This window comes from Anomaloglossus baeobatrachus, chromosome 6, assembly GCF_048569485.1.
Source record: "Anomaloglossus baeobatrachus isolate aAnoBae1 chromosome 6, aAnoBae1.hap1, whole genome shotgun sequence".
Classification (NCBI taxonomy): domain Eukaryota; kingdom Metazoa; phylum Chordata; class Amphibia; order Anura; family Aromobatidae; genus Anomaloglossus; species Anomaloglossus baeobatrachus.
This window is the reverse complement of record NC_134358.1, coordinates 119,461,723-119,481,483: the sequence shown is the minus strand read 5'-3', so window position 1 is coordinate 119,481,483 and position 19,761 is coordinate 119,461,723. Positions and strand designations below refer to the sequence as shown.

Below are 19,761 nucleotides of genomic sequence, written 5' to 3'. Positions count from 1 at the left end.
TTAAGGCGCCGCTGGGATTTGTGGTGCGCCGGGGACTTCCGCGCCGGCCAGCACTGATATGCCGGCCGCGCTTATTAACTCGAGTCCCCGGCTTCTGGGCCTAGTCTCCCTTCGTTACCGCCCACAGGCCTGACAGTCAGGGTAGGGGCGTGACGCTGCATAGCACAGCAGCGCTGAGAGCTGGAGTATGTTTTGCATACTCCACCCCTCTCACTGTGTGCACTGTGAAACCGGATTCCCGCACTTTCTCAGGCACGCCCACGGCTTCCTTCTCTACACAGGACGCCGGCAGCCATTAGTGTCAGTTTCTGTACGATACAGAGACAAGTGTGGAAGACCCTGGCATTCTGATAGTCACACAATCGCTGCAACGGGCGTTAAGCAGCACCTGTGGTGCTAACCCCACTAGTGCAGAAGTGCACTTATAGATATGCTTGTACTATATACATTGCACTGTTTGGTCGCACGTTGTATATACCCTCCTGGATTGTGCGGAGGAGTTATCAGCATATTCTCTGTGTAAAACAAAGGTGCAGAACCACATGTTTTTTCTATGCAGCCGGTACAGCATGTACGGCTATACGGCCGGCAGGTTACATAGACCCCCATTGTATCCAACTCAGCCGGAGTCTCTGCTAATGGCCAGAGGATGAGGACGGTGTCTGCAGTATTTACTGACAGATTTTCTGAGACTAGGGCTATGATACTAGAAGCCTAGCAGTCCGGACATGTCTCTCACAACATGGGCACTGTTGAATCATTGATCCATGGCCCCCCTCAGTGTGAACAACTAACAGCTCCGGGAATGTCACACGCATCCCAGAGTCACGGCTCTGCACAGACGTCAGTCCCAGACAGCCTAAGCGGGCTCACTATGAGCGGCCCTCGGTTTCATCAGGGTCCTAGCAGAAGGACTCTCTGTGTAATGAGACGGAAGTAGCGGCTCAGGATTCTGATCCTGAGACCGCTCTCAATCTGGATACACCTAATGGTGACGCCATAGTGAATAATCTTATAGCGTCCATCAATAGAATGTTGGTTATTTCTCACCCAGCTCCTCCAGTGGAGGAGTCAGCTTCACGTATTTTTCTGGACCACTCTGCCTTCAGAGAGGCAGTCCAGGAACACCACACTTATCCAGATATGCGCTTCTCCAAACGGCTTAGGATACACGTTATCCCTGCCCCCTGACGTGGTCAAGGACTGGACCCAGTGTCCCAAGCGGCATCCTCCAATCTCCAGGCTTGTAGCTAGATCCATAGTTGCAGTGGGAGATGGAGCTGCACTTAAAGATGCCACTGACAGACAGATGGATCTCTGGTCTAAATCCATCTATGAGGCTGTCGGCGCACCGTTGGCTCCAGCATTCTCACCCTTGGGGCACTCCAAGCTATTTCAGCTTGTCTTACACAGATTGACACGGTTACACGTACATCTGTGCCGCAGGTGGCATCCTTAACCTCTCAAATGTCTGCATTTGTTTCTTACGCGATTCAGGTTGCCCTAGACTCTGCGAACCGTGCGGCAGTAGCCTCCGCTACTCCGTGTTTTTAAGCAGAGCCTGGTCTGCTCGTTAAGTGAATGGAAGGCAGATTCTGCTTCCAAAAAAGGGTGCTTAACCAGTTGCCTTTTTCTGCTGACCGACTGTTTGGTGAGCGTTTGGATGTAACCATTAAACAGTCCAGGGGTAAGGATTCATCCTTTCCTCAGCCCGGACACAACAAACCCCAACAGAGCAGGAGGCAGTCGGGGTTTCGGTCTTTTCGAGGCTCGGGCAGGTCCCATTTTTCCTCGTCCAATGTGGACTCAAAAGGATCAGAGGAGCTCAGATTCTTGGCGGGCTCAGTCACGCCCAAAAAAGAGACAGTCTGAAAACCCGCTTCCAAGGCGGCTTCCTCATGACTTGCGGCCTCCTCTCTCCGCATCCTCGGTCGGTAGCAGGCTCTCCCGCCTTGGCGATATTTAGCTGCCATAGGTCAATGACCGTTGGGTGTGAGACATTCTGTCTCACGGGTACAGGATAGAGCTCACTTCTCGTCCTCCAACTCGATTCTTCAGAACTTCTCCACCTCCCGGCCGAGCCGCTGCTCTTCTGCAAACAGGGTGCACTCTATAGGCAGAAAGAGTGATGACCCCCGTTCCTCTTCAGGAACAAGGTCACGGTTTTTACCCCAAATTATTTGCGGTGCCTATAAGAACGGGCCGTTCCGTCCCGTTCTGGATCTAAAACTGCTCAGCAAGCTCGTGGACACCAGGCGGTTCCGGATGGAATCCCTCCGCCATGTCATCGCCTCAATGTCCCAAGGAGATTTCCTAGCATCATTAGGCATCAAGGATGCTTATCCACACGTGCCGATTGATCCAGAGCACTAGCGTTTCTACGCTTCGTTATAGGAGACGAACACCTTCTGTTCGTAGCTCTACCTTCCGGCTAGCGACAGTACCACTGGTCTTCGCCAAGGTCAGGGCAGCAGTAGTCACAGTCCTGCACTCTCAGGGTCACTCTGTGATCCCATATTTAGACGATCTACTTGTCAAGGCACTCTCTTAGGAAACATGCCGACACTGCCCGAACGTTGCGCTGGAGACTCTCTAGAGTTTTGGGTGGATCATCAACTTTTTAAAGTCAGATCCGACCCCGACCCTATCGCTAACATATCTAGGCATGGAGTTTCATACTCTCTCAGCGATAGTGAAGCTTCCGCTAGACAAACAGCATTCACTACGGGCTGCAATCTCTTCTTTAAGAACCAGTCGCACACATTAAGACGCCTCATGCACTTCCTACGTAAGATGGTAGCAATGGAGGCAGTTCTTTTCGCGCAGTTTCATCTGCGTCCACTACAATGTGACATTCTCCGCCAATGGGACGGGGAGTCGACCTCCCTCAACAGAGTCGTCTTTCTTTCTCAGGCGCCCAAGGGATCTCTACGGTGGTGGCTTCTTCCCACCTCATGGTCAAAAAGAAGGTCCTTCCTATCCCCATCCTGGGCGATAGTTACGACAGACGCGAGTCTATCAGGGTGGGGAGCAGTTTTTCTCCACCACAGCGCTCAGGGTACGTGGACTCAGCAAGAGTCCACCCTTCAGATCAATGTTCTTGAACACAGAGCAGTGTATCTTGCCCTACAAACCTTCCAACAGCAGCTGGAAAGCAAGCAAATCCGACTTCAGTCGGACAACTCCACAGCGGTGGCATACATCAACCACCAAGGAAGAACGCGCAACCGGCAAGCCTTCCAGGAAGTCCGGCAGGTTCTGATGTGGGTGGAAGACACGGCATCCACCATATCCACAGTTCACATCCCAGGCGTGGAAAACTAGGAAGCTGACTTCCTAAGTCGCCGGGGTGGGGCCGAAAGGGTATGGTCTCTTCACCCGGACGGGTTTCAGGAGATCTGGCGCCGCTGACAGAGGCCGGACGTCGATCTAATGGCGTCACGGCACAACAACAATGTGCCAGCTTCATGGCACGGTTTCACAATCATCGAGCTCTGGCGGCAGACGCCTTAGTTCAGCATTGGTCGCAGTTCCAGCTACCTTATGTGCCACCTCTGGCATTGTTGCCCAGAGTGCTGCGTTAGATCAGGACCGACTGCGGCCGCGCCATCCTCGTCGCTACAGATTGGCCGAGGATGTTGTGGTTCCCGGTTCTGTGGTGCCTCACGGTAGGCTAACCGGGGGCACTACCAGACCAATCAGACTGGCTGTCTCAAGGGCCATTCTTCCATTTGAATTCTACGGCCCTCAACCTGATGGTGTGGCTTTGAGTCCTGGAACCTAGTGTCGTCAGGATTACCTCAGGACGTGGTTGCCACCATGAGACAGGCTAGCATACCAACGTCCGCCAAGATTGACCACAGGACGTGGAAGATATTCTTATCTCGGTGCTCGGCGCAGGGTGTTTCTCCCTGGCCGGTTGCATCGTCTATGTTTCCTTTCTTCCTGCAATCTAGGTTGGAAAAAGGGTTGTCGCTCAGTTCCCTTTAGGGACAAGTCTCAGCGCTATCTGTATTTTTTCAGAAACGACTTCCTCAGGTACGCACGTTCCTACGGGGAGTTTGTCTTCTCAGCACTCCGTACAGGCGGCCGTTAGAGCCCTGGGATCTGAACAAGGTTCTAATTGCTCTCCAGATGCCGCCTTTCGAGCCTTTGAAAGAGGTCTCCCTTCCCGCTTTTCTCGGGAAGTGGCCTTCTAGTAACGGTCTCGTCTCTTAGGAGAGTTTCCGAGCTAGCAACGCTCTCATACAAATCTCCCTTCCTGGTCCTTCACCAGGACAGGGTAGTTCTGCGTCCGATTCCGGAATTTCTCCCTAAGGTGGTATCCCACTTTCATATCAATCAGGATATCACCTCACCTTCTTTGTGTCCTCGTCCAGTCCATCAATTTCAGAAGGATTTGCATCTGTTGGTTCTGGTGAGAGCACTCAGGTTCTACTTCCCGCATGGCGCTCCTGCGCCACCCGGATGCACTCTTTGTCCTTGTCGCTGGTCGGCGTAAACAGTCGCAAGCTTCTGAATCCACCCTGGCTCGGGGGATCGAGGAACCAATTCTTGAAACCTACAGTTCTACTGGGCTTCTGGTTCTCTCAAGGCTGAAGGCCCATTCTACCAGAGCCGTGGGTGCATCCTGGGCATTACTGCACCAGGCTACGGCTCAGCAGGTGTGTCAGGCACCTACCTGATTGAGTCTGCATACTTTTACCAAGCATTTTCAGGTGCATACCTACGCTTCGGCAGACGCCAGCCTAGGTAGATAAGTCCTTCAGGCGGCGATTGCCCACCTGTAGGAAAGGGCTGTTTGACGGCCCTATCACGAGGTATTCTTTTACCCACCCAGGGACTGCTTTTGGACGTCCCAATTGTCTGGGTCTCCCAATTAGGAGCGAAAAAGAAGAAGGGAATTTTGTTTACTTACCGTAAATTCCTTTTCTTCTAGCTCCAATTGGGAGACCCAGCACCCGCCCTGTTTTCTCGGGGTTTTTCTGTTTTTTCGGGTACACATGTTGTTCATGTGGTATGGTTCAGTTCTCCGATGTTTCCTCGGATTGAATTGGTCTTTAAACCAGTTATTGGCTTTCCTCCTTCTTGCTTTGGCACTAAAACTGGTGAGCCAGTGATCCCACTGGGGGTGTATAGCCAGAAGGGGAGGGGCCTTACACTTTTAAGTGTAATACTTTGTGTGGCCTCCGGAGGCAATAGCTATACACCCAATTGTCTGGGTCTCCCAATTGGAGCTAGAAGAAAAGGAATTTACGGTAAGTAAACAAAATTCCCTTCTTTCTAAACGGCTTAAAGATACACGCTATCCTTTTCCCCCTGAGGTGGTCAAGGGTTGGACCCAGTGTCCAAAAGTGGATCCTCCAATTTCCAGGCTTGCAGCTAGATCCTTGGTTGCAGTTGAAGATGGAGCGGCACTTAAAGATGCCACTGACAGGCAGATGGAGCTCTGGCTGAAATCCATCTATGAAGCGATTGGAGCGTCGTTAGCGCCATCTTTTGCGGCCGTATGGGCACTCCAAGCTATCTCAGCCGGGCTTGCGCAAGTCGACTCAGTCACACGTGCATTTGCCCCGCAGGTAGCACCATTGACCTCGCAAATGGCGGCATTCGCGTCGTACGCGATTAATGCTGTTCTTGACGCTACAAGCCGCACGGCAGTGGCGTCAGCCAACTCCGTTGTTTTGCGTAGGGCCCTGTGGTTGAGACATTGGAAAGCAGATTCTCATTCCAAGAAGTGCTTAACCAATTTGCCTTTTTCTCGTGACCGATTGTTTGGAGAGCGTTTGGATGAAATCATCAAACACTCCAAGGGTAAGGACTCATCCTTACCGCAACACAGACAAACCAAACCCCAACAGAGGAAGGGTCAGTCTGGTTATCGGTCCTTTCGAGGACCGGGCAGGTCCCAATTCGCCTCGTCAAAAAAGACTCAAAAAGACCAGAGACGCTCAGATTCTTGGAGGTCTCAGTCACGCCCAAAAAGGACAGCCGGAGGAACCGTTGCCAAGACGGCGTCCTCCTGACTTGCAGTCTCCGATTCCCACACCCGCGGTCGGTGGGAGGCTTTCCCACTTTGGCGACATTTGGCTGTCACGCGTCAAAGACCGTTGGGTGAGGGATATTCTGTCTCACGGGTACAGGATAGAGTTCAGTTCTCGTCCGCCAACTCGTTTCTTCAGAACTTCTCCACCACCAGACCGAGCCGATGCTCTGTTGCAGGCGGTGGCCGCTCTAAAGGTGGAAGGAGTGGTGACCTCCGTCCCTCTTCAGGAACAAGGTCACGGTTTTTACTCCAATCTGTTTGTGGTCCCAAAAAAGGACGGATCGTATCGACCCGTCCTGGATCTAAAGTCGCTCAACAGACACGTAAAAGTCAGGAGGTTCCGGATGGAATCCCTACGCTCCGTCATAGCCTCAATGTCTCAAGGAGATTTTCTAGCATCAATAGATATCAAAGATGCGTATCTCCACGTGCCGATTGCACCAGAGCATCAGCGTTTCCTACGCTTCGTCATACACGACGAACACCTGCAGTTCGTAGCGTTACCTTTCGGTCTGGCAACAGCCCCCCGGGTCTTCACCAAAGTCATGGCAGCAGTAGTAGCTGTTCTGCACTCGCAGGGTCACTCGGTCATCCCGTATCTAGACGACCTGCTTATAAAGGCACCCTCTCAAGAGGCATGCCAGCACAGTCTGAAGGTGGCACTAGACACTCTCCAGAGTTTCGGGTGGATTATCAACTTTCCAAAGTCTCATCTAACCCCGACCCAATCTCTGACTTATCTTGGCATGGAGTTTCATACTCTCTCAGCGATAGTGAAGCTTCCACTGGACAAGCAGTGCTCGCTACGGACTGGAGTGCAATCTCTCCTTCAGAGCCAGTCGCACTCACTGAGGCGCCTCATGCATTTCCTAGGAAAGATGGTAGCAGCAATGGAGGCAGTCCCGTTCGCGCAGTTTCATCTGCGCCCTCTACAATGGGACATTCTACGCCAATGGGATGGGAAATCGACGTCCCTCGACAGGACTGTCTCCCTCTCTCAGACTGCCAAGGACTCTCTGCGTTGGTGGCTTCTCCCCACCTCATTGTCACAGGGAAAGTCGTTCCTTCCCCCGTCCTGGGCAGTGGTCACGACGGATGCGAGCCTATCAGGGTGGGGAGCGGTGTTTCTCCACCACAGGGCTCAGGGGACGTGGACTCAGGAAGAGTCCACCCTGCAGATCAATGTTCTGGAAATCAGAGCAATCTATCTTGCCCTGCGAGCCTTCCAACAATGGCTGGAAGGCAAGCAGATTCGGATTCAGTCGGACAATTCCACGGCGGTGGCGTACATCAACCACCAAGGGGGAACACGCAGTCGCCAAGCTTTTCAAGAAGTCCAGCGGATTTTGACGTGGGTGGAAAGCAGAGCGTCCACCATATCCGCAGTTCACATCCCAGGCGTGGAAAACTGGGAAGCAGACTTTCTCAGTCGCCAGGGCATGGACGCAGGAGAATGGTCCCTTCACCCGGACGTGTTTCAGCAGATCTGTTGCCGCTGGGGGACGCCGGACGTCGATCTGATGGCGTCACGGCACAACAACAAGGTCCCAGATTTCATGGCACGGTCTCACGATCACCGAGCACTGGCGGCAGACGCCTTGGTTCAGGATTGGTCGCAATTCCGACTCCCCTATGTGTTCCCACCTCTAGCATTGTTACCCAGAGTTCTCCGGAAAATCAGGTCCGACTGCCATCGAGCCATACTCGTCGCTCCAGATTGGCCAAGAAGGTCGTGGTACCCGGATCTGTGGCATCTCACGGTAGGCCAACCGTGGACACTACCAGACCGTCCAGATTTTCTGTCTCAAGGGCCGTTTTTCCATCTGAATTCTGCGGCCCTGAACCTGACTGTGTGGCCATTGAGTCCTGGATCCTAGCGGCCTCAGGTTTATCTCATGAAGTTGTTGCCACAATGAGACAGGCTAGAAAACCATCCTCAGCTAAGATCTATCACAGGACGTGGAAGATATTCTTAGCGTGGTGCTTGGCTCAAGGGTTTTCTCCCTGGCCATTTGCATTGCCAATTTTTCTTTCCTTCCTGCAGTCTGGGTTGGAAAAAGGTTTGTCGCTTAGCTCTCTTAAGGGTCAAGTCTCCGCGCTATCCGTATTCTTTCAGAAGCGCTTGGCACGGCTTTCTAAAGTACGCACGTTTCTCCAAGGAGTTTCTCATATCGTTCCTCCTTACAGACGGCCATTGGAACCCTGGGATCTGAACAAGGTTCTCATTGCTCTCCAGAAGCCGCCTTTCGAGCCTTTGAAAGAGGTTTCCCTTTCTCGGCTTTCACAAAAGGTAGTTTTTCTTGTGGCGGTCACGTCTCTTCGAAGAGTGTCCGAGCTAGCGGCGTTATCTTGCAAATCTCCCTTCCTGGTGTTTCACCAAGACAAGGTAGTACTGCGTCCAATTCCAGAGTTTTCTCCCAAGGTGGTTTCTTCCTTTCATCTCAATCAGGATATCACTTTGCCATCTTTGTGTCCGCATCCAGTTCACCAATTTGAAAAGGGTTTACATCTGTTGGACCTGGTGAGAGCACTCAGGATTTACATTTCTCGCACGGCGTCTCTACGCCGTTCTGATGCGCTCTTTGTCCTAGTCGCTGGTCAGCATAAGGGATCGCAAGCTTCCAAATCCACCCTGGCGCGGTGGATCAAGGAACCAATTCTTCACACATACCGTTCTGCTGGGCTTCCGATTCCATCTGGACTGAAGGCCCATTCTACCAGAGCCGTGGGTGCGTCCTGGGCATTGCGGCATCAGGCTACGGCTCAGCAAGTGTGCCAGGCGGCTACCTGGTCGAGTCTGCACACGTTTACCAAACACTATCAAGTGCATACCTACGCTTCGGCAGATGCCAGCCTAGGTAGACAGGTCCTTCAGGCGGCGGTGGCCCACCTGTAGGAAGAGGCTGTCTGACAGCCCGTTCATGTGGTATCTTTTTACCCACCCAGGGACTGCTTTTGGACGTCCCACTGTCTGGGTCTCCCAATTAGGAGCGAAAAAGAAGAAGGGAATTTTGTTTACTTACCGTAAATTCCTTTTCTTCTAGCTCCAATTGGGAGACCCAGCACCCGCCCTATTTGTTCTTAGGGTTTCGTTTTTCGGGTGCACATGTTGTTCATGTTGTTTCTTAAGTTCTCCGATCTTGTTATCGGATTGAATTTGTTTTTGAAACTGTTATTGGCTTTCCTCCTTCTTGCTTTGGTACTAAAACTGAGGAATCCGTACTCCTACGGGAGGGTGTATAGCCAGAAGGGGAGGGGCCTTACACTTTTAAGTGTAGTTCTTTGTGCGGCCTCCAGAGGCAGTAGCTATACACCCACTGTCTGGGTCTCCCAATTGGAGCTAGAAGAAAAGGAATTTACGGTAAGTAAACAAAATTCCCTTCTTTGCGGCCTAGCTCAGCTTCGTTCCCGCCCCCACCCTGTCAATCAGGGTAGGGGAGAGACGCTGTACAATCAGCAGCGCCGAGGGCTGGAGCCTTATTTACATGCCCCAGCCCTCTCACTAGACACTGTGGGACGCCGGTTTCCCGCTCTGACTTGGGGCACGCCCACGGCCCGCCTCTACTCACACGAGCTGGAGAAGACGCCGGCAGCCATTCCTGCAGCCCGAGCTGAGAGAACGGACTCTGGGCAACCAACAGGACTAGGGCGACCACACACCCGCTTATAGGCGGGCGGTAAGCGGCACCTGGGGTGCTGACACTAAATACCGCAGTTTGTCTATTTGTATTTTAAGTACACTGCATAGGTCGCTATTTTGGGCTATATGCCCTCTTAGATGGCGACACATCAGCAGCAGGAAAGCATGGGTGCTAAGGCACAGGCTTTCTATGCTGCTTGTATTGCACGTACTGAAGTGTTCATGTGTATTTATGCTTGTATGCTATACACTGCACTGTACGGTCGCTAGTCTTGGCTATATTCGCCATAGAATGGCTAGACTACAGCAGCAGAAAAGCAAGGTGCTGAGGCACAGGTTTTTTTCTATGCTGCTTGCATTGCAGGTGTTGCAGTGTTCATTTGTACTTATGCTTGTATGCTATACATTGAACTGTATGGTCGCTATTCTGGGCTACATTCCCCTAGATGGCTAGTCTACAGCAGCAGAAAAGCAGGCTTTCTATGCTGCTTGTATTGCATGTGCTGCAGTGTTCATTTGTACTTTATGCTTGTATAATATACATTGCACTGTACGGTCGCCATTCTTGGCTCTATAAGTCGGCAGCAGCATATAAGCAACACAGGCTTTCGATGCTGTTTTTACTGCATGTGATACTGTTCCACGGCACTGAACCCCATTGTGTGCAATGCTCCCCTGGAGCACTTGGTCAGCCGGGGTCTCTACTTGCCGTGGCCAAAAGAACCACCTCTCAACCCTGTCCAAGGACAGGGACGGAGTTGCAATGGGATAGAGACTTGCAGTCCGGACAGGCCATGGGCAATCTGGATCATTGCTCCCTGGCCACCCTCACTCGGATTAAAATCGGTGCTCCGGGGGGGTCCCAGGAGGCTCTCTGTATGATGAGGCAGACGTAGCTCATCAGGACTTTGATCCTGACACCGCTCTCACTCCGGATACACCGGATGGTGACGCCATAAGGAATGATCCTATAGCGTCCATCAATCGAATGTTGGATCTTTTCTCCCTCAGCTCCCCCAGCGGAGGAGTCAGCTTCACAGCAGGAGAAGTCCCATTTCAGTAGCTCAAACGTATATTGAGTATTGTTCTGGCCACGCTGACTTCAGAGAAGCAGTCCAGGAACACCACGCTTCCCAGATAAGCGTTTTCTCCAAACGTATTAAGGATACACGTTATCACTTTCCCCCTGACGTGGTCAGGCGTTGGACCCAGGGTCCAAAGGTGGATTCTCCAATCTCCAGGCTTGCGGCTAGAGCCATAGTTGCAGTGGAGATGGGACTTCACTTACAGATGCCATTGACAGACAGATGGACTCTGGTTCAAATCTGTCTATGAGGCTATCGGCGTGTCGGTTGCTCCGGCATTCACAGCCGTATGGGCACCCTAAGCTTTTCAGCTGTTCTTGTGCAGCTGGTCTTGAGCACAGGTACATCTGTGCCGCAGGGGCGTCCGTAACCTCGCAATGTCTGCATTGCGACTTACCCTATTAATGCTGTCCTGGAAGGACAGCCGAGGTTTCGGTCCTTCCCAGGCTCGGGCAGGTCCCAATTGTCCTCGTCCAAAAGGGCTGAAAAGCCTCAGAGGGACTCAGCTGCCGGCCGGGCTCAATCACGCCCAAGGAAGGCAGCCGGAGGAACCGCTACCAAGGCGGTCTCCTCATGACTCTCAGCTCTCTCATCTTTCCGCATCCGCGGTTGATGGCAGACTCGCTCGCCTTTGGCGACTTTTAGCTGCCACAGGTCACAGACCGGTGGGTGAGGGACAGTGTGCCCACGTGCACAGGACAGAGTTCTGTTCTCGTCCTCCGACTCGATTCTTCAGAACGTCCCCACCTCCCCACCGAGCAGATGCTCTTCTGCAGGCAGAAGGAGTGGTAATCCCGGTTCCTCTTCAGGAACAAGACACGGTTTTCCTCCAATCTGGTTGTGGTGCCAAACAAGGATGGCTCTTTCCGTTCCGTTCTGGACCTAAAACTGCTCAACAAGCACGTGGAGGCCAGGCGGTTCCGGATGATACCCTCCGCTCCGTCATTGCCTCAATGTCTCAAGGAAATTTCCTAGCATCAATAGACATCTAAGATGCTTATCTCCACGTGCCGATTGCTACAGAGCACCAATGTTTTTCTACATTTCGTGATAGGAAACGACCATCTTCAGTTCGTAGCTCTGCCATTCGGGCTGGCGACAGCCCCACGGGTGTTCGCCAAGGTCATGACGGCAGTGGTAGCAGTCTTGCACTCACAGGGACACTCTGTGATCCCTTACTTGGACGATCTACTTGTCAAGGCACCCTCTCAAGAGGCATGCCAACTCAGCCTGAATGTTGCGCTGGAGACTCTCCAGACGTTCGGGTGGATCATCAACTTCTCAAAGTCAAACCTGTCACGACCCAATCACTAACGTATCTTGGCATGGAGTTTTCATACCCTCTCAGCGGTAGTGAAGCTTCCGCTGGACAAGCAGCAGTCACTACAGACTGGGGTGCAGACTCTCCTTCAAGGTCAGTCGCACTTCTTAAGACGCCTCATGCACTTCCTCGGGAAGATAGTGGCAATGGAGGCGGTTCCGTTTGCGCAGTTTCTTCTGCGTCCACTTCAATGGGACATTCTCCGCCAATGAGACGGGAAGTCAACATCCCTGTACAGGAAAGTATCCCTTTCACAGACGGCAAGGACTCTCTGCAATGGTGGCTTCTTCCCACCTCATTATCACAGGGAAGATCCTTCCTACCACCGTCTTGGGCGGTGGTCACGACAGACGCGAGTCTGTCAGGGTGGGGAGCGGTTTTTCTCCACCACAGGGCTCAGGGTCCGTGGACTCAGCAGGAGTCCACCCTTCAGATCAATGTTCTGGTAATCAGAGCAGTGTATCTTGCCCTACTAGCCTTCCAGCAGTGGCTGGAAAGAAAGCAGATCCGACTTCAATCGGACAACTCCACAGCGGTGGCATACATCAATCACCAAGGGGGGACACGCAGTCGGCAAGCCTTCCAGGAAGTCCGGCGGATTCTGATGTGGGTGGATGCCACGGCCTCCACCGTATCCGCAGTTCACATCCCCGGCGTAGAAAACTGGGAGGCAGACTTCCTCAGTCGCCAGGGCATGGACGCAGGGGAATGGTCCCTTCACCCGGACGTGTTTCAGGAAATCTGTCGCCGCTGGGGAAGGCCGGACGTCGACCTAATGGCGTCCCGGCACAACAACAAGGTCCCAACCTTCATGGCACGGTCTCGCGATCAAAGAGCGCTGGCGGCAGACGCCCTAGCGCAAGATTGGTCGCAGTTCCGGCTCCCTTATGTGTTTCCACCTCTGGCACCCTTGCCCAGAGTGCTACGCAAGATCAGATCCGATTGCAGCCGCGTCATACTCGTCGCCCCAGACTGGCCGAGGAGGGCGTGGTGTCCGGATCTGTGGCAGCTCACGGTCGGCCAACCGTGGGCACTACCAGACCGACCAGACTTACTGTCCCAAGGGCCTTTTTTCCATCGGAATTCTGCGGCCCTGAACCTGACTGTGTGGCCATTGAGTCCTGGATCCTAGCGTCTTCAGGATTATTCCACGGGGTCGTTGCCACCATGAGACAGGCTAGGAAGCCCACGTCCGCTAAGAACCACAGAACGTGGAGGATATTCTTATCCTGGTGCTCTGCTCAGGGAGTGTCTCCCTGGCCATTTGCATTGCCTACCTTTCTTTCTTTCCTGCTATCTGGGTTAGAAAAAGGTTTGGCGCTCGGCTCCCTTAAAGGTCAGGTATCGGCGCTATCCGTCTTTTTTCAGAGGCGTTTGGCACGCCTTCCTATGGTGCGCACGTTCCTACAGGGGGTTTGCCATATCGTTCCCCCGTGCAAGCGGCCGTTAGATCCATGGGATCTGAACAGGGTACTAGTTGCCCTCCAGAAGCCGCCCTTCGAGCCTCTGAGGGAGGTTTCACTTTCTAGACTATCCCAGAACGTGGCTTTTCTGGTAGCGATCACATCTCTTCGGAGAGTGTCTGAGCTGGCAGCGCTGTCATCCAGGACTCCCTTCCTGGTCTTCCACCAGGACAAGGTAGTGCTGCGCCCCATTCAGGAGTTTCTCCCGAAGGTGGTATCCTCTTTTCATCTTAATCAGGATATCTCCTTGCCTTCGTTTTGTCCTCATGCAGTTCATCGGTATGAGAAGGATTTACATTTGTTAGATCTGGTGAGAGCACTCAGAATCTACATTTCCCGCACGGCGCCCTTGCGCCGTTCGGATGCACTTTTTGTCCTTGTCGCTGGTCAGCGCAAAGGGTCGCAGGCTTCTAAGGCCGCCCTGGCTCGATGGATCAAGGAACCAATTCTTGAAGCCTACCGTTCTGCTGGGCTTCCGGTTCCATCAGGGCTGAAGGCCCATTCAACCAGAGCTGTGGGTGCTTCCTGGGCATTACGTCACCAGGCTACGGCTCAACAGGTGTGCCAGGCAGCTACCTGGTCGAGTCTGCACACTTTCACCAAACATTATCAGGTGCATACCTATGCTTCGGCGGACGCCAGCCTAGGTAGAAGAGTCCTGCAGGCGGCAGTTGCCTCCCCGTAGGGGAGGGCTGTCTTCGCAGCTCTAACATGAGGTATTTCTTTACCCACCCAGGGACAGCTTTTGGACGTCCCAATCGTCTGGGTCTCCCAATGGAGCGACGAAGAAGAAGGGAATTTTGTTACTTACCGTAAATTCCTTTTCTTCTAGCTCCTATTGGGAGACCCAGCACCCGCCCTGTTGTCCTTCGGGATTTTTGGGTTGTTTCGGGTACACATGTTGTTCATGTTGAACGGTTTTTCAGTTCTCCGATGTTACTCGGAGTGAATTTGTTTAAACCAGTTATTGGCTTTCCTCCTTCTTGCTTTTGCACTAAAACTGGTGAGCCAGTGATCCCACTGGGGGTGTATAGCCAGAAGGGGAGGGGCCTTACACTTTTTAGTGTAATGCTTTGTGTGGCCTCCGGAGGCAGTAGCTATACACCCAATCGTCTGGGTCTCCCAATAGGAGCTAGAAGAAAAGGAATTTACGGTAAGTAACAAAATTCCCTTCTTTTGTGGGCAGCAGGGAATGTAGCAATTCCCACCGTGGCCATTTATATCGCTTTGTCAGTATTTGACAGCGCAATCTAAGTGGTAGGCAGGTGCCAGTGGATCTCTAATCCACCTGCGCCTGTTAGCCGCACATGTCGGCTGATCGGATATACCCCCAAAAAATTGAAAACTAGTTTTGTCCCACACACAAAAAAAAAACCAGCCCTAAAACATCAGTGTATCTGGAAAAATAAAAGTTATGGGTCTAAGAATATAGCGAACAACAAACAAAAAAGATTTTTTAAATATTTTTTTTCTCTGCAAAGACTATATAAATCTGGAATCGTTGTAATTGTATTCACCTGCAGATTAAAGATTATATGTTAATTATCCTACACGGCGTTTACAAATCTATAAGTATATATGTAATATAACATTTATGAATGTTTTATTCATTATGCCTTCCAAAAAGTGAGATAACAAATTTATTAAAAATTTGTACATACCACACACAATGTTGCCACTGAAAACTAAAGAGGATGAATCTTCCTGCTTGTCTCTTGTCTTTCTCAACCAGAATAAATAATCCCCCAGGTAAGCAGAGAGTTTAGGTGGATCCCAGGCCTCCCTTCCCCAGACTTAGGGTACCTTCACACTTTAGCGATGCAGCAGCGATCCGACCAGCGATCTGACCTGGTCAGGATCGCTGCTGCATCGCTACATGGTCGCTGGTGAGCTGTCAAACAGGCAGATCTCACCAGCGACCAGTGACCAGCCCCCAGCCAGCAGCGACGTGCAAGCGACGCTGCGCTTGCACGGAGCCGGCGTCTGGAAGCTGCGGACACTGGTAACTAAGGTAAACATCGGGTATGGTTACCCGATGTTTACCTTAGTTACCAGCTCACACCGCTTAACTTAGTGTGTGCAGGGAGCAGGAGCCGACACTGGCAGCGTGAGAGCTGCGGAGGCTGGTAACGAAGGTAAATATCGGGAACCACCTTGGTTACCCGATGTTTACCTTGGTTACAGCTTACCGCAGGCTGTCAGACGCCGGCTCCTGTTCCCTTCACATTCAGGATTGTTGCTTTCTCGCTGTCACACACAGCGATGTGTGCTTATCAGCGGGAGAGCAACAATAAAAAAACGAACCAGTACTGTGTGTAACGAGCAGCGATCTCACAGCAGGGGCCAGATCGCTGCTCAGTGTCACACACAGCGAGATCGCTGATGAGGTCACTGCTGCATCACAAAAAACGTGACTCAGCAGCGATCTCAGTAGCGATCTCGCGGTGTGTGAAGTACCCCTTAGGGACCAGAGCCCAGCAGGGGGTGATTAACCTGCAAACAGGACAATGTACACACAAGGAATACACAGAATGGTCAGAGCACCACGCCACAAAATATGAACCTACACAAAATTATACACAACCCCCCATAATCCACATATCGCAGGAAATGCTGTTTTGTTTTTTTTTATTTATTTTTAATATAGATTCTTTACCATAAATAGGTAACAAAAGTTAGTTAATAAGCTATATGTATTCCAAAATATTTATAATGATAAATACTACTCATCCTGCAAAAAAATCCCTCATGCTATGTCAATTGAAAAATAAAAATTTCTTAAGGCTCTTTGAATGTGACAATAGAAATAAAAATGAAGTCATAAAGAGGTTAAAAAAAAAAATGTTAATAAGTAAAACAACCCCAGGAGTACTAATATTTAAAAGGGATGTCCCCTTTCAGAAAATCTCGTTTGGTATAAAAAAAAAACAAACAAACTGTGCTTCACCCATCCTCCCTAGATCCGCTGCTGAGTCTCTGCTGCTCCCTGTGTCTGATATTGACTGCAGCGGCATCGCATCCGGTACCTGAGCGCAGCGGCTCCAAGCAGGGTGTTCTGTCTACATGGGCAAAGCCACTAAGCTCAGTAATTGGCTGGGCAGCCTAAATTAGATACCGACACCTAAATTGCACACCGGCAGAGACTCAGGGCTAGACCATGAGAGGGTGAGTAAAGCAGTTTTTGTTTGTTATAAAAAAAAAAAAATTCTGTGCCTGGGATTTTCTGAAAGGGGGCTTTTCCTATATAGTTAATGTATAAATATATCTACAATTCCTTGTAGAAAAACAAGGACCTAAGCAGCCAAATAAACATTAAAAAATAAGTTATGGTTGAGCGAAGACTGTAAGGGGAAAAGAACAGCTCCATGAATGGATGAGAATAGCTGACGAAGATCCTCAGGTGATCCGCTGTAGTATCTAATCTAGACTCTGTGTGATGCCACCATGCCAAGAGTCTTCAAAGAATGTTTTGGGTTTTTTTCAAGCTTTATCTGTACAGTTTAGGGCCTTTATTGCGTTAGTTGCCCAACCTTCACTGTAAGTGGTGGATCCCGGTCTGGTCTTCTGCTGCGGCATAGCCCACTGATCAGTGTCACTAATGCCACGTGCCCGGAGTTTCGCTTCTGTCTTTTCATCATCAGAACTGCTGAACTGTCTTTTACTTGTAGTAATGTTATAATACTCCTCTTTTGGCCATTTTTTAGCTGAACTACAGAAGATATTGTCCAGTGATCATCCTGAAGAATACTCGCCTGAATTCTATGCGTCATTCATCAATATTCTGCTGGGCGTTTTCTACACTGTCTGCAGAGACATAAAGGAGCTCCGGCATCTGGTGAGCCTTCTGATCAGTGTAATGCTGTAATGTTAATGGGTCTTTCTGAATTGGAAATATTAATGTAATCAGCAGGTTGAGTAACAATCTCCAGGTCCAGTCACACTAAGAAACTTACCAGCGATCCCAACAACGATAGGGATCGCTGGTAAGTTGCTAGGAGGTTGCTGGTGAGATGTCACACTGCGACGCTCCAGCGATCCCACCAGCAACCTGACCTGGCAGGGATCGCTGGAGCGTCGCTACACGAGTTGCTGGTGAGCTCACCAGCAACCAGTGACCAGCCACACGTGCAGAGAGCAGGGAGCAGCGCACACGGAGCGCTGGCTCCCTGCTCTCCTAGTTACAGCACACATCGGGTTAATTACCCGATGTGTGCTGCAGCTACATGTGCACAGAGCAGGGAGTAGCGCACAATGCTTAGCGCTGGCTCTTTGCTTTCCTAGCTACAGCACACATCGGGTTAATTACCCGATGTGTGCTGCAGCTACATGTGCACAGAGCAGGGAGCAGCGCACAATGCTTAGCGCTGGCTCTTTGCTCTCCTAGCTACAGCACACATCGGGTTAATTACCCAATGTGTGCTGCAGCTACATGTGCACAGAGCAGGGAGCAGCGCACAATGCTTAGCGCTGGCTCCCTGCTCTCCTAGCTACAGCACACATCGGGTTAATTACCCGATGTGTCCTGCAGCTACATGTGCACAGAGCAGGAGCCGGCACTGACAGTGAGAGCGGCTGAGGCTGGTAACAAAGGTAAATATCGGGTAACCAAGGACAGGGCTTCTTGGTTACCCGATGTTTACATTGGTTACCAGCCTCCGCAGAAGCCGGCTCCTGCTGCCTGCACATTTAGTTGTTGCTGTTTCGCTGTCACACACAGCGATCTGTGCTTCACAGTGGGACACAACTAAAAAATGGCCCAGGACATTCAGCAACAACCAACGACCTCACAGCAGGGGCCAGGTTGTTGCTGGATGTCACACACAGCAACATCGCTAGCAACGTCACAAAAGTTGTTCGTTAGCAGCGATGTTGCTTAGTGTGACGGGGCCTTTAGTGTAACGAGGCAAAATTCCAGATCTTTTTAGATTTCATATACTTTCCTCTTGCAGCAATGCTTCTAAAGGGAGAATTTCATCATAAGACAGCAATGTATGAAGTGCCTAACCCATTAGTACAGAGCTGCAGGTACTCTATGGAGCAGCTCTGTGCATAGACCTCTGCAGCATACTGACACTATCCCAAATTTGGTCCTGTTCACACTTGCTATGCGGTGTAGGATCTTTAAAGGACTACTCCCTTGTTTTTTTTGTTTTGTTTTTTATTTCATTGTTGGAGTGATGCTTTAAATCTACGTTCACTGCCCCTAGAGATATACTCACCTGCGGCTGTCTTCTGTTATCGCTGTTGCTCTGGTCGGTCTCCTGCGATTTGTGACCTTCCAGCTTCTTCAGTGTTTCATGTAGCGTGCTGGAAATTAGAAATCAATTCAACTCTATGAGAGCCTTGTTCTGACTCTCATAGACTTGTATTTAGGTCTTGCGACTTAACTTTGTACTTTCTTCATCGTTCCTTATGGGAGACCCAGACCATGGGTGTATAGCTTCTGCCTCCGGAGGACACACAAAGTACTACACTCAAACGTGTAGCTCCTCCCTCCTAGCATATACACCCCCTGGTAGCCAGTCCTAGCCAGTTTCAATGCTTTGTGTTCAGGAGGCTAAGCCCTCGGCCTCGTCCACTAGCTCAGCCAAGGATCGTAAACCCAAATGGCGCACGAAGCCGCGTCCTCAGAAGACCGCAGGAGATGCTGCCACTAAGTCAGCCTCCTCCTGGCTATCTGGCCACGCCAGCAACGTCCTTGGTCGGTGGCAGGCTCTCCCACTTTGGCGACGTATGGTTTTAACACGTCTCCGATCAGTGGGTGCGGGATACCATCTCCCACGGCTACAGGATAGAATTCTATCCAGCCCGCCAAACAGATTTTTTTCTGTCAACTCCCCCCTGCTCCAAGGCCACCGCCTTCTCACAGGCCGTGGCATTCTTGCAGGCCAATGGAGTAATTGTACCGGTTCCCGACTGGGAACGGTTCTGAGATTTCTGCTTAAATCTATTCCTAGTCCCCGAACAGGGCGGTGCCTTCCGACCTGGATCTCAAGCTTCTCAAGCATGTTCAGGTGCGGCATTTTCGCATGGAGTCTCTGCGATCAATCAATGACCCAAGGAGATTCCCTAGCATCCATCGACATCAGATGCCTTTCTGCATGTGCCAATCGCAGTTTCACACCAGCGTTGGCTACGTTTTGCAATCGGAGTGGTCCAATTCGTGGCTCTTCCCTTGGGGTTCGCCACGGCCCCTCGAGTATTCT

General features: G+C 51.2%; 1 protein-coding gene across 5 annotated transcripts in view; it reads left to right on the top strand.

Annotated features, from left to right (window-relative positions):
- ORC5 (origin recognition complex subunit 5) overlaps positions 1-19,761 on the top strand; it is an 85,427-nt gene that overhangs the window by 46,196 nt on the left and 19,470 nt on the right. For all 5 annotated transcript variants that reach the window (XR_012724443.1, XM_075316314.1, XM_075316313.1 and 2 more), the window contains one exon: positions 17,260-17,390. Coding sequence is in view for 4 of the 5 variants with exons in the window: in XM_075316314.1 (XP_075172429.1) it covers positions 17,260-17,390 (131 nt within the window). In the remaining variant the exon portion in view is untranslated. The remainder of the gene's footprint in view (positions 1-17,259; positions 17,391-19,761) is intronic.